At 36.7% G+C, this 13,853-nt stretch overlaps 1 protein-coding gene across 5 annotated transcripts in view; it reads right to left on the reverse strand.

The window, feature by feature from the left end:
• The window catches only part of ATP8A1 (ATPase phospholipid transporting 8A1), a 252,547-nt gene that overhangs the window by 36,132 nt on the left and 202,562 nt on the right, over nucleotides 1-13,853 (reverse strand). For all 5 annotated transcript variants that reach the window (XM_055246260.2, XM_055246258.2, XM_055246261.1 and 2 more), the window contains 5 exons: nucleotides 11,208-11,282; nucleotides 10,981-11,103; nucleotides 7,638-7,716; nucleotides 2,272-2,333; nucleotides 256-312 (listed from right to left, as the gene is read on the reverse strand). In XM_055246260.2, coding sequence (XP_055102235.1) covers nucleotides 256-312; nucleotides 2,272-2,333; nucleotides 7,638-7,716; nucleotides 10,981-11,103; nucleotides 11,208-11,282 — 396 coding nt within the window. The remainder of the gene's footprint in view (nucleotides 1-255; nucleotides 313-2,271; nucleotides 2,334-7,637; nucleotides 7,717-10,980; nucleotides 11,104-11,207; nucleotides 11,283-13,853) is intronic.

Genomic DNA, 13,853 nt, shown 5'->3' on the forward strand with positions numbered 1-13,853 from the left:
TACTATATGATAATACTTTAAAGGCTCTGAGAAGTCTTGTGGTAATGCACTTGTTTAAGTTTGTTTAACTCAGTATTTCCCAGTTAAAACCTCCAGTTCTCCTTCCCCTACCCCTGACACCCCACAATTGAAAACCTGTGGACTAGGACATATCAACTGGGGACATATCAAGTTAGAGTGAAGACCACCACCAAGACTGGAGATGATGCACAAGTAAATGTGACATTTCTTGGTTGTGGTTAAATATTTTCTTACCCATGTCCAATATGATGTCTCCAATCCAGCTTTCAAACACACAGTTATCACCACAAACTAAAACAGAAGGGGAAAATGTTATTGTATCTCATAAACATGAAAGTTCATCAAATGACGGAGAGATTTATAAAGAACGGATATCTCTGAATGTAAATATGGGACTAGGAGACTGCTGCTTGCTTTGTACGTCCAACCAGCAAAGAGACAGGTGAATTAGCTGGGCAGCCGACAGGACTGTGATAGGTCAGAGGTGCCCAGGGCAGCACTGCACTTCCAGCTTCCTTGCCTCTCCCTCACCTGCACAGCCTGACCCTCCATCCACGAGCTCCTCTGTATGTGTTTTCTGCTTTTTGTACAATTCATGAACAGTAATAGCACATGCCCGGGTTAATTTGAGTTTTCAAGCTTAGTTTACCTTTATTTTAAATCTCCTTTCATATTAAAAGTCCAACTTTCTGAATTTTAAAGACAAATTTTAATGAATAAAATAACCAGACATTTAGAAATCTAAATGCTTACTCTGGAACTTTACTTAAAACCTTGCTGAATAGGATATGAGATATTTCTCCATGATATATGCACCCATCGCTGGGGCTTACACTAGTCATTCTGAAAAAGGAAACTGAGGTTGGATTAATTGCTCTGTGTTTTCCACAGTATAACATAATTATGAAGTGTACTTGCCATGGAGTCAGACTATCTGTGCCCAAGATGTTATCACTTAGCTATTGTGGTTAATGAACAAAGCAAGTTACTTCACCTCTCTGTGTCTCAACTCCTATACTTATAAACTGGGACGGATAAAGCTTACCAATCTTACAGAGTTTTTTTTTCTTTTTTTGAGAGTAAAACTCTAAAATACTCAGAATGGTGATTAACATGGAATATTATTTATTTATAATAATACAATCTTAAATATTGTTAGTAGTCAAGGAAACCCTAGGCACCTTTGATAGTTATGGTGATGGAAGTGATGTTTGCTAGCACTTGATCCATAAATGCTTGAAGTGCCCAGTTCTACTTTAAGGCACATTAAGGGTTTCCACACAGCATGTGATAAGACACTTCCCAGTGTGGTTGTAAAGTCAGGTTACTGTAAGAACAGTTGAGCTTTCTCAGCAGGATAGCTAATGGCAATTTAGGTTATTTGTTAAAATAAAACTTACTAAATGCAAAAATTAATTTATGTGATCCAAAAATTCTAAAAGAAGAGATACAGGCCATGAAAGAAGAGATGGTGGCTCATGCCTGTAATCCCAGCACTTTGGGAGGCTGAGGTGGGCGGATCACCTGAGGTCAGGAGTTTGAGACCAGCCTGGCCAACATGGTGAAACCTTGTCTCTACTAAAAATACAAAACTTAGCTGGGCGTGATAGCACGCGCCTGTAATCCCAGGTACACAGGAGGCTGGGGCAGGAGAATCACATGAACCTGGGAGGCAGAGGCTTCAGTGAGCCGAGGTCATGCCACTGCACTCCAGCCTGGGTGACAAGAGTGAAACGCCCTCTCAAAAAAAAAAAAAAAAAAAAAGGAGAGAAGAGATATAGTTTCGAAATAAATTAAAGAAAAATACTCTCCTGAGACCTGGATACTGTAAAGTGTCCCCGGGAGACATCCATGACATACACTCTGATTTATTTCTACCCACTGCTCTGCTTTCGCATTTGTGTTATATGAGAAGGAGCCACCAGCCCCTGCAAACATACTTTTGCTTGTCTTTTACTACTTTGGTGGGTTGATGCCAAGAGAAAGAAGACCCCCCAGATTGGTCAAAACCTCAATCCTTCTGCTACTTAATGGTATTGATTTCCTATCATTCAGTTGTTTTATTTCATTATTTGATAAAAATGAAATAAGAACCCATTATAAGCCCTGGGTCTTATTTAATTTTTAAAGGGAACTGTAAATAACCCTTAAATCCAGAACACACATATCATATTTAAATTTAAAAATAAAATGAGCACAGATGAAAGGTTTTGATTTTATATGCAAACGAGACTAACGTTCTACACTCACAGTGTACACAAAGTTTCCCAGTAGCAGATAATCCGAGGTTTTCCCATTTCCAAATGCAGTACCTGTACGAAAAGGAGAGAGGCCTGTTAGAAAGGAAAATGAGATTCTTTCAGAATCTTTTCAAAGATATTGAGAAAGTTTGAACGAAGGAAGGGAAATCAAGGGATACATAGTGGAGCCAGAAATGAGGTTAATTAAAAAAAAAAAAAAACAAACCCAAACACTCTAAGAAAGAGTGCTAACAAAGCTGCTGTAAAGATAGGCCACAAAAGCCAACATTGAAGAAGGAAATCTGACTTGTTAATGAATTTTCAGAGTCCACAAGATTAAAAAAAAAAAATCCAACAAATTGTTCAAACAAAGCGGGAAAGGGTATTCTGGATCATAATAAAGAACTCTGTAACATGGATGAGAGTCATAGGGAATCTTCTTGCTATCTCTCAATAAAGTTGTTGGCATTGGGCCAAAAGGGATTCCTAAAAGCAACTCACAGACGGTCAAGGAACACCAGTGTGGTTTCAGGCATGTGGCTCTTTGAGGGTCTGGCTGAGTATAGGGGCATATTTTAAAGTATTTTGTCATTCTAGCAACGACTAACAAACGTGGCTTTATTTCTATTTATTTTTTTTAGACGGTTTTACTTTGTCACCCAGGTTGGAGTGCAGTGGCGTGATCTCGGCTCACTGCAACCTCCGCTCCCGGGTTCAAGTAATTATCATGCCTCAGCCTCCGGAGTAGCTGGGATTATAGGTGTGTGCCCCCATGCCCAGCTAATTTTGTTATTTTTAGTAGAGACAGGGTTTCACCATGTTGACCAGGCTGGTCTCGAACTCCTGGCCTCAAGTGATCTGCTGGCTTTGGCCTCCCAAAGTGCTGGGATTACAAGAGTGAGCCACTGCACCTGGCCACCTTTAAATGTGGCTTTAGATGAAGGAAGTGGTAGCTGATGCACAAAAATTTCTAGTACTGATAAAATCAAGTGGAAATAAGAGCTGAATAATTAAATCATTGATACCATTGAAAAATTAAAAATCCATGGTATGTATAATACAATGATGTATGCACATATTCAACATTTATTCAGAGTCAAATATATAAGGGCAAACTATATTAGAATAAAGTATGGGATGAAACAGAGAGTGGTACTGGTGAGCTTTGGAGACACTGAAGCTTAGTCCTATTACTATTAACAGTTGTGTCATTTTGGGTTATTTATAATCAATCCCTACGGAACTCAGTTTAGCTAAAAGTAGTGAAGCTATTTAACCTGAGAGGGTTTTGAAGTGACAATGAAGTTCTGTATGTAAAACACCAAGCAGTATCAGGTGCAAGGCATGTTCAGCATTTGAATAATTTGGGTAAATCGCTCATTCTCATACTTCCTGGTCTATGGATCCCTTTACACTAAAAAATTATTGAGGGTCTCAAAAAGTTTTTATGTGGTTTATGTCTATCAATATTTACCAAATTAGAAATTAAAACAGAAAATTTAAAATTATGTATTGATTATCATAAATATAAAACCTAACACATGGTAATGTAAATGACAGGTTTTCTGAAAAGCATTTTCCAAAGCAAACAAAAAAATAAGTGAGAAAATTGGTATTGTTTGGGTTTTCACAATCTCTTATTTCCAGCTTAATAGAAAGCAGCTGGATTCTCATGTTTTGGTTGAAATATAAAAGGGAAATCCAGCTGCACAGTGATATGGAGTTATAAAGAAGAAGAGCATTTTAATAATCTTTTCCAATAATTGTGGATAGTCTTTGATACTACATCAAAACTCAACAAGTAGCCTCCCTCCCCCCCCCTTTCTTTTCCTTTTCTTTTTTATTTTTTTTGAGATGGAGTCTCACTCTGTCATCCAGGCTGGAGTGCAGTCATGTGACCTCAGCTCACTGCAACCTCCTCCTCCTGGGTTCAAGCAATTGTCCTGCTTCAGCCTCCCGAGTAGTTGGGGTTACAGGTGCACGTCACCATGCCCAGCTAATTTTTGTATTTTTAGTAGAGACGGGGTTTTACCATGTTGGTCTCGAACTCCTGACCTCAAGTGGTCCACCCACCTCAGGCTCCCAAAGTGCTGGGATTACAGGCACGAGCTACTAAGCCTGGCCAACAAGTAGTTTCTCAAAGTGGTAGAGATAGTTTCTTAAAGGTTGGTTGCCAGTGTGGAATCTGAAACTATATCAATGAACTTTCTGTACTACATTGCATTAAAATCCATCAGTCTACTTTGCTTTTTTTTTTTTTTTTGAGATGGAGTCTTGCTCTGTCGCCCAGGCTGGAGTGTAATGGCATGATCTCGGCTCACTGCAACCTCCACCTCCTAGGTTCAAGCGATTTTCCTGCCTCAGCCTCCTGAGTAGCTGGGACTACAGGCATGCGCCACCACACTTGGCTAATTTTTGTATTCTTAGTAGAGATGGAGTTTTGCCATGTTGGCCAGGCTGGTCTCGAACTCCTGACCTCATGTGATCCACCTGCACTGGGCTCCCAAAGTGCTGGGATTACAGGTGTGAGCCACCATGCCCAGCCTACTTTGCACTTTGAATGGATCTTTTACCCGTGCAAGATTCTGCAGCCTCTGGTTCAATCCAGAAGGCACCATTCCTTGAGACAATCACTGCACTTTGGTATGCAGAACTGCTTTATATGTATGTTAATACTTCCCATTTTGTCAAATACAGAATATTATTAAGATGGTTCAAGTTTTAATAAAAGCATTAGTTTTATGGTGTCTTCATGCACATTCGTAAATGAAACCTAGTGCATGACCGTGAAGAATATAATGACTACTAGCACAGTGGTACCACTGTTTGTGGATGACAAAAAGGTCTTGGGTATTTCCAGGGTCTACAGACTACTCTTTCAGAACTGCTGAGGCAAAGGAATACATGAATATGTAGCTATATATTACATAGCATATGTAAAGTTCTTCAGTATCCCCATCCTTTCAGAAACCAAAAAACAAAAGAACCCTTCCCCCAAAACATTCCTTATTTAAAAATGAAAACAAGGCGAAACAACAACTACAAATCCCTCAATATCAAAACCATAAAGTAGTTTATGCTAAACGTCAATTCACCCCTTAAAAAAAGAAAGCAAGTGTTCCCTAGTCTTGGCTAGTTTTGGTCTCTATAAGCAGCACTCCCGTGAACTGCCTTGACTGAAGCTGGATAGCTGTGCAGCTTTCCAGAGAAATGTAATGATGGATCTAGGAACTGCTTCTCTGGAAGATGAAGTCACTTGGGAATTCCTTTCAAACCCTGTCATTGCTAAGGTGTTTCGGATGCTATCTGGTTTAAGTGACCTTTGATATTCAATTTCTTTTTTTCTAATTTAGAAGGTTTAAATAGCAGTTTAGTAGATGGGCATGCCTTATCTTTCAAACCTGTATCAATTTTGCATTTTGAAAATAAATTTTACTTGGAGAGCTTGTTTGAGGTCAGGGTATCTTGAATTGTACCCTGGACCTCCATATCCTGTTGCTCCAAAAAGTGGAAACAATCTAAAGGTCCATCAACTGATGAATAGATTAAAAAATGTGGTATATCTATACCATAGAATATTATTCAGCCATAAAAAGGAAGTATTGATTCCAGTTGCAACACGGATGAACCATGGTCACATAATGATTCCATTTGTATAAAATGTCTAGAATAGGTAATCCATAGAGACAAAAAAAATGTAAGTAGTTGCCAGGGTTTGGTAGGGAAGGTGTGGAGAAACAGGGAGTGATTACCAATGGATATGGGGCTTCTCTATTGGATGATATGAATGTCTGGCATTAGATAGTGGTGACATCTATATAATTCAGTGAATATACTAAAAAAACTACTGAATCGTACACTTTAAAAGAGTTAACTTTTATGGTATGTGAATTATATGTCAAAGCCAAACAAACAAGCAACAAACTAACTCACTGTAATTCTCCTGGCCTCCTGGGTCAATATTCTACACTTTAAATATTCTTACCATGCTCATTCCATGGCCTAGACATTGAAAAGTATTTACTGTTGTAATTTACTGAGCAATTAAAAAAGGAGATTAAAATCTTAGCTAGAATATGAAACCACTGCCTTCTTTGTAATACTCACCTCGCTTATGCCACAAATTCTTGGTAATTCATTTGCAATTTGCTGAGTGCCTACTATAAGCTATGCACTGTTCTAAGCACTGTGAATGCAATGAAACTTCTAATTACCCGCCCATCTGAAGCTTCAATTTTAAAAGAGGAGAAAGATCATACAAAAGAAACAAACATATCAAACTTGATTGACAAGTACCATGAAGACATACAGGCTGACAAGGGAATAGAGCCTAGGAGCAGTGAGGGCAGCTGGTGGTTACTCTTTTGGACAGGATGATCTGGGAAGGCTTCTTGAGCACAGACCTGAAGCATCAGAGGAGAGAAAGCCAATTCGAATATCTGTGAAGAATGGGGAACAATTTGGAGGTGGAGGATTTTGTTCTAAGTATGCTAAGTATGGAATTCTGAGGAGGGAGGCACCTGGCCTGATTCATGTTCTGCAGGGATCACTCTGGCTACCTATGGAGAGGAGATCATCAGTGGGCAGCAGCAGGCAGCACTCTCTTCTGTTGGCAGCCATTAATTGATAGACAGTAGGTATGGCCTGTACTTATAAAGGACTGACAATTCCTTGGGTGTACTATGTGTTGTGTTTTTGATTACCGTAGTATTGAAGCAGGCACGCTGAATGGTTGGTGTCTTCCCGAGGATCTCAAGGCAAAGTCGGCTCCAAGACAGAGCAGCACCAGCTTAAGAATCACAGGGATCTCTTTTCTAAAGTAGCTATTTAACCACTTTTATGTGTATAGGAAATGCACCATGATCCTCTCTCTCCAAACCGAGAGAATAAAATCACTTCCCTCAAAATGAGCAGAGTAAAAGCTAACACTCCAAGATGAACATAAAAACATATTAAAAACCTCATCCAAAACACTGGCTCAAGTATACTTGAAAATACCAGCATGTCTGATTAGGTTCAGTATAAAGGGCTTGATACAAGTCTCACAGGTACAATAAATAGGCTACATAAAATATTAGCACTTATTGTCCTCAAACTATACATCAACAGAGGGAAAAAAAGCCCTAAAATTTAACTCTCTGCAAGTTTGGAAAACATGAGAAGTAAAGAAGAAAGGCTTTGCATATATTAAATCACTTTGCTCCCAAAGGAATAATAAAAATCTTCAAAGTGTGTACAATTTTTGGATGCATGCATTTTAGGTTAAGAGAAATATTATACAATGAAACTGCTATATTTTTAACATACATTGACAATGAGTTATTTTTCTAAAAAAGTAAAAAGTCATCTCTTTGCATTCATATCCCTTCTACTTACCATACTGAAGGGCTTTTAGTGGAAACCAAAACAGAATAACTGAGTGGAAGAGGCCATTTAAACAATGAACCCAGAAAACCTGAGGGAAAACAAAAATCCATGAGAACCATTTGCGATAAACTAGCTCTGTGAACTCTGACCTTTCTTTTTATCTATGAGCTAGATTCACAAAATGTGTTTCTGTCGGGCCACCACTGTGAATTAATAGAACTGACAGACACTTTCTGCCTCTTAGACTTTCATGGGTCATTTATTTATTTTTATGTTTCTCAAAATGTTTTTTCAGCTTCACTTGAATTTTTTTTCTGTTTCTCAAAAACCAAATTTAAATTTCTGCCTGAAAAAGAAAATAAAATTTAAAATAAAAAAATGCAGATTCTGAAATTCCTTAAGTGGGACTATTTTCATAATTCCAGAAGAATAGACTTTTAAAAGATTGTAATTTGGGGAAATCCCTTTCTTTTCCCCACGTACAACTGTAAACTTTCCAATGCTAAAGATGTAAAGCTTTCTCTTATCAAGAGATATAAAGATACTCTATACTATTCTCTGCTGGGTATCAAAATATATACTTGTTATAGCCAGTATAACATTTAAATTATATAATCATAAAAATAAAGCACTGTGACTATGACTTTACTAAAGGCTTTCACAATTTAACACTGTCAATACCAAGTTTTGTATAATTATAATCTCATGTAATAGTTACTACTTTTTATATCTATTGTATTTTAAGAACAAGAGAGCAAGCATCACTGGTACTTTCTTTGTAACATGGATGTGAAAGATTAAGTTATAGAAAAACTTTAGAATTCTTATGGCCCCTCTGAACAGTTGTAGTTTTGTCATTTAAAAGCGCTTCTTGCAAACAAAACTTATGCTAAATAAAATTGGCATGTATTAATAGTTTTAAGCTGTTCAAACAACAGAAATTAAGTTGCCTGCCTCCCAAAATTTTCCACTGTGAGCTCAATCTCTTTTGTTAGTTCTCCCAGCCACACTGGATTGTATGATCCAATTTACGCTCCAATACATTACACATTTGAACTTGTGTTACTCATTAACCTTTGTCTCTTCTCCTCACTGTGTCATTACCACAAGTTTTTATTTGACAGAAAGCACAGGTGGGTGCAAGAAAAATTAGTTCTACTTTTCCATTTTCCTGACTGATACTTATTGTCACATGCTAATCCTTTAACCCCCGTCACGACCTCAGAACCTCCGACCCTTTTTACCATAACAAACGTAAGAATCATCATTCAGGGCAACAATGCTCCCGCACTTGGAACCCCCAGCAACCGCTGTGTATACAACTATGCATTTTGTAGCCATTTGTCCCTGAATTTTCAAACACTTATATGAGATTGAATCAAAGACTTTTCACTGAAATCACTAGAAAAATCCATAAACCCTGTAAAACAGGGTTGGCAACTTGTGTATATAAACTATAAATGCTCAAATGGGTATAGAAATTGTATAACCCATTTGGGTTGATCTGATGACTTACCTGAACTCCTGGGCTCTACAGATAATGAAAATACTTTTTTCAACAATAAAAGATACAAGGAATGATGCTCCCACATTAAAACAATATACTACCCGCTATACCCTTTTCCTGGCCACAAAAATGTGTCCAAGTTGCCATGTACAGAAGAATGTGCCTTTGCAGGAATGATTTTGGGTAATTCTGTGAGGATCAATTTATGTTTTTAAGCAAGAATGGCACGGCCACATTTGTGTTTGGAGGCTAAATTCAGAGACGGTACCATGGGGCCCACACTGTGGTAGAGACCTGTGGCTGAGGTTGGTTGGTGAGAATTATTGTTAGTATACCAACCAGCAGGCCTGGAACTTCCCCAGCTCTCAGATCACTTTTTCAGGGGAACCAGAGGCCATAGTCTGATTGTGGCTTGCCGTCATTTGTGAATGCTCACCATAGGTAATGAAAAACATTACAGCGATGTGATGAAATTTAATACAAACTGGGCATCACAAATAAATTTAAAAATCCAAAAGTAAAACATTTAAAAATGAAAGCAGAGATAACTGCTTATTAACAGTATTAGTTTTAAGAGAGTCCACTAAAAATACTTTTCAGAACCAATGGCATAAGTTAAAGAATCCTTCAGTCTGTCTGTCCTGAGCTAACCAAATTCATTTATTTAAAACAGTGCCACCAAGTTGTATGCATGTGTACAGCTGGATACATAGGCATGCTGTGTTCATGAAGATCACGTCTCAGAAGAAGAATAACGTCTTGCCCATAAACCTAGCACTATCATTTATGCTGTGAGGTTAGAGGCACCAAAACACCTGTTTCACTTTATTCTCTTGGCATATGGAAAATGCCATTGAAAAGCTTTATGAATCCCTAAATATTTAAAATATCCCACATTAACTGTCCTAAATTCAAGACACTGAGTTAAGATTACATGTAATTATCAGTAACATGCTAATAAACATGCACTATATTAAAGAGAAACAATTCTGAGAAAGTGTATTTTATTTGTTGCTTTCATAACACTAATAAAATATACAAATGTTAGTTTCAAAATGACACCTAACTTGATTGTTGTAATATTAAATTTTTTCCTCCTCACTCACATTAAACAAGAAATTGAATTATTAACAAATACCAATGGAAACACTTTAGAATATATACTTGCAGGAAAGTAAACTACAGAAAATGAGATTGTGTGTGTGTGTGTGTGTGTGTGTGTGTGTGTGTGAGACTGGGATAAATACTATTGGATCACACCAAGAATGTGATTTTAGATAAACTGTTGGATATTTTATCGTGTATTTTTAATTTTATAGCTTGGAAATACTGAGACCTATTTCCCAGAGACTATAATTTTAATGCCTTACACAATTAATCTAAAATTCTAATGAGGACAAAATTATTTCACAAAATGGAAAATCAGTTAAGGAACAATAAAATGCCTCTCGCTCCTTTACACACAGAAAGCCAGTCCGTACCAGTCCTAGATGACTAGCCCTGTGAGGAGTGAGCATGTCACAACACTGCAAAGACAGAAGGCCGGAGAACCAAAAGGACAATGATTTTTATACGTCAGGCCAGCTTTATTGCTGCCTTACAAACCCAAGTGAACTTGGTTACATTTTAATTATAAAACACACAAAAAACCCCAAACTCAACCAACCAACAAAAAACCTTCTCTGCCTGTATCAGAACCTTAAGAAATATGACTTGCCATAGTCAGTACCCTGGAGTTGTCTCAGGCGAATGTATCTTTGGCCTTTGAATACCACATACCCCATGTAATGAGGGCAGTAAAAACAGACCCACCAAACACGTCCCAGCCAGGGCACCGTGTCCTACCTTGGTGTTGAAGTCCAGGGCATTCTGAGATGTTTTGTACAATTCAGGGTACTTCAACATATTCTCTTTTCTGCATGATCTCTCAAATATTCCAAGAGTTAAAGGAGGCATTGCTGTAAACATCTAAAGCACACAAACTGGTCATTATGTCAAGCAGCCAAATGCAGGGTGAACCTTTATCTCCAAGTATTCAATGAAACAGGAATTATCAAATGTCCTAAACTTACCACGTTATAAAGACCTATACACCATCTTTCAAAGAGGATCTGTCCAGAAAAGCCATTAACAAAGGCAAACCAGATCTAGGAAAAAAACCCAAAACCCCCAAAATTAGAATACAAAAACATAAATGCATTGCTTAGAATCTGTTGTATACTCAACTGCTGCATAATAGCAGCATTAATATATTATACTCATGACTCTTTTGAAAATGACATTTCTTTGGTTTACTTTCTGATCGAAAGAGATGCTTTCATAGGGTATTTGTTATTTATGTCAGAATTGGTCCTGCTTGTTGAATCAAAAAAGAAATATATGAACAGGCAATCACGATTTAAAAATGAGAAACAATCTTGTTTTCCTTAATGGTATTTTCAGAGAATATATTTATATGCCATTAAATTTTTACAGCTTCAATTCCCTTTTAAAATATCAAGATTGTAGTTATTTAGAGACTGTTTTTTAAAATTATAAAAGTAACACTTATTTAGGAAATAGTTTCCTGCAATAATACAATCACTATTTTCGTCTGCACTGGTTGTATAGTTCATTCAAATTCACAAATTTACCTTACTGGAAACCTGCATATAGAGAGTGTCATACTCTGCTCCTCCCCCTTAATATTATGTAATATGCATTTTTTTAAGTTGTCACATATCCTTTAAAATGATGTTAATGGATGTATAACCTTCTACAATGTGGACGTAACTATTTTGGACATTTAGCTGGCTTCCAGTTGTTTGCTATTATAAATAACTCTAAACTGAAACCATACATCTCTCTTTTTTCCTTAGGGTGAGTTCTTAAGGTGGAATAGGTCAAAGTACATGAGTTTTCTTAACAGTTCTTGATAATCACCGCCATTGGAATCTTAAATTTCAGTTTATATATTAAAATATTTTAACTTAAATTTTATTCATTGATAAAATCCTATCTTGACTAGAGCATGTTCTTATATATTTTACAATTCTCTTTAAAACAGAAATCTTAACTTTGGAAACAAAATTAAGAGACAATATGGACAAATTTTTCTCCAGCATGTTTAAAACATAAGAAAAATCAAAGTGACTATTAGTAAACAATAGTACCTACATTATTGTTTTTAAAAAGCAGACCTGAAGTATAATTAAAAATCAAATGGATTTGGGAGAGTACAAAAGCTGGCCCAGAAATGAGATTACATAAGCACAAATACAAAAACAAAACCTAACAACAACGACAACGACAAAACTGTTAGAGGAGAGCGGTCTTGACATGCGGCTCAACTGAATTTTTGAATCAGAGTTGCAGGGAATTTGCTACACTTCACGTTTCATTTAACCTCATTATGGAAGCATGAATTGCTACAAATTCACCATTTATCAATATGTACCCAGGCTGGCCTCCCTATGAACAGGTTCTGTACCCACACTGATCTTCCTTTTTATAGTAGAAAGGAATGATTGAGCATGTATAAAAACTAATGTCTGCTTTATGGGATGGAAAACAAAATAGCAATAGCACATTAAAAATAAGTCCAAATTGTGCTAGAGCTGTAACACATATTAACCACAACAATAACAAATGCAGAGAAATCAGAGTCAAATCTGAAATTCTTACTTGCTTTGCTACATGTATTTATGGAAAATTTTTGATAATTTGCCCTAAACAAACAGCCAGATCATTGATGCATGCAAACTTTAAAAGAACTGAGCATCTTCACATGAAGTTTATTCTTTCCTGGTGAGTATACACAAATTGACAAAACAGATATTAATGCTCTCTATTGTGTTTTCACATTTGGCCTGAGAGGTGGATTATGTAAATACATATTTGGGATACTCAGAGTGATGGGGCTATTTTCCATGAAGGCAACTGTGATCTATTGTAGTAATTCATTCTAAAAAGCTCTTTCAGATTTCTTAAGATATGATGGAAATATAAGGAATTTCAAAACAAACTTTCAATTATGGCCTCTCTAATCTATGAAGACACAGTCTAACCTTTGTTGGTCTGAAGAAAGCCGAAGCGCTCTGCATACCAAATTCGTCTAACGGACAAGATTTGGCTCAAAGGTTGTAGTTCTAAACGCATTTGCAATCATCAATACCGTACGATGAGAAGTTTATGTTAGTAGTTTGTATGTGGGCAAACATTAGTAAACATGAATGGTCCCCTAGCTTCTTTGTACCTAATATTTGGTGCTGATTCAAAGGCTACTATGAGCTTGAAATTAAAGATCCTCCCTCAAATCAATATTTACAGAAAGTTTCAAATTTGAAATAATTTGCAAGTAAACTAACATGTTTGTTTCCAAAGTGTATTTTAACATGCATGAACTGCTTTATACTTTACGGCAATTTTTAAGTGGAAAGGTATCAACACATTTTTATCATTTTATTTTTCCTACCGAAAGGTAGGTGAACATGTTTTTAGAAAACGTATTTCCTGGATTTTTAAGGGTTAACATTTTAATTTATTTTTAGAGAAGAAGAAATGACTAGGTAAGAACAGAAACTTTCAATAGAGTACCTTACATTTTCACACTAATATTTTAATATTCAAGTTCACATATCTTAGAGGAGAAAGAGAAGGTCTTTAACAGTGAAGTAGTCTACCAGCAGGCCGATTTCAAGTTAGGCTGAGATTGTAGTTAATATTAGGAACATATCCCA

Source organism: Symphalangus syndactylus, chromosome 16, assembly GCF_028878055.3.
Source record: "Symphalangus syndactylus isolate Jambi chromosome 16, NHGRI_mSymSyn1-v2.1_pri, whole genome shotgun sequence".
NCBI classification, from domain to species: domain Eukaryota; kingdom Metazoa; phylum Chordata; class Mammalia; order Primates; family Hylobatidae; genus Symphalangus; species Symphalangus syndactylus.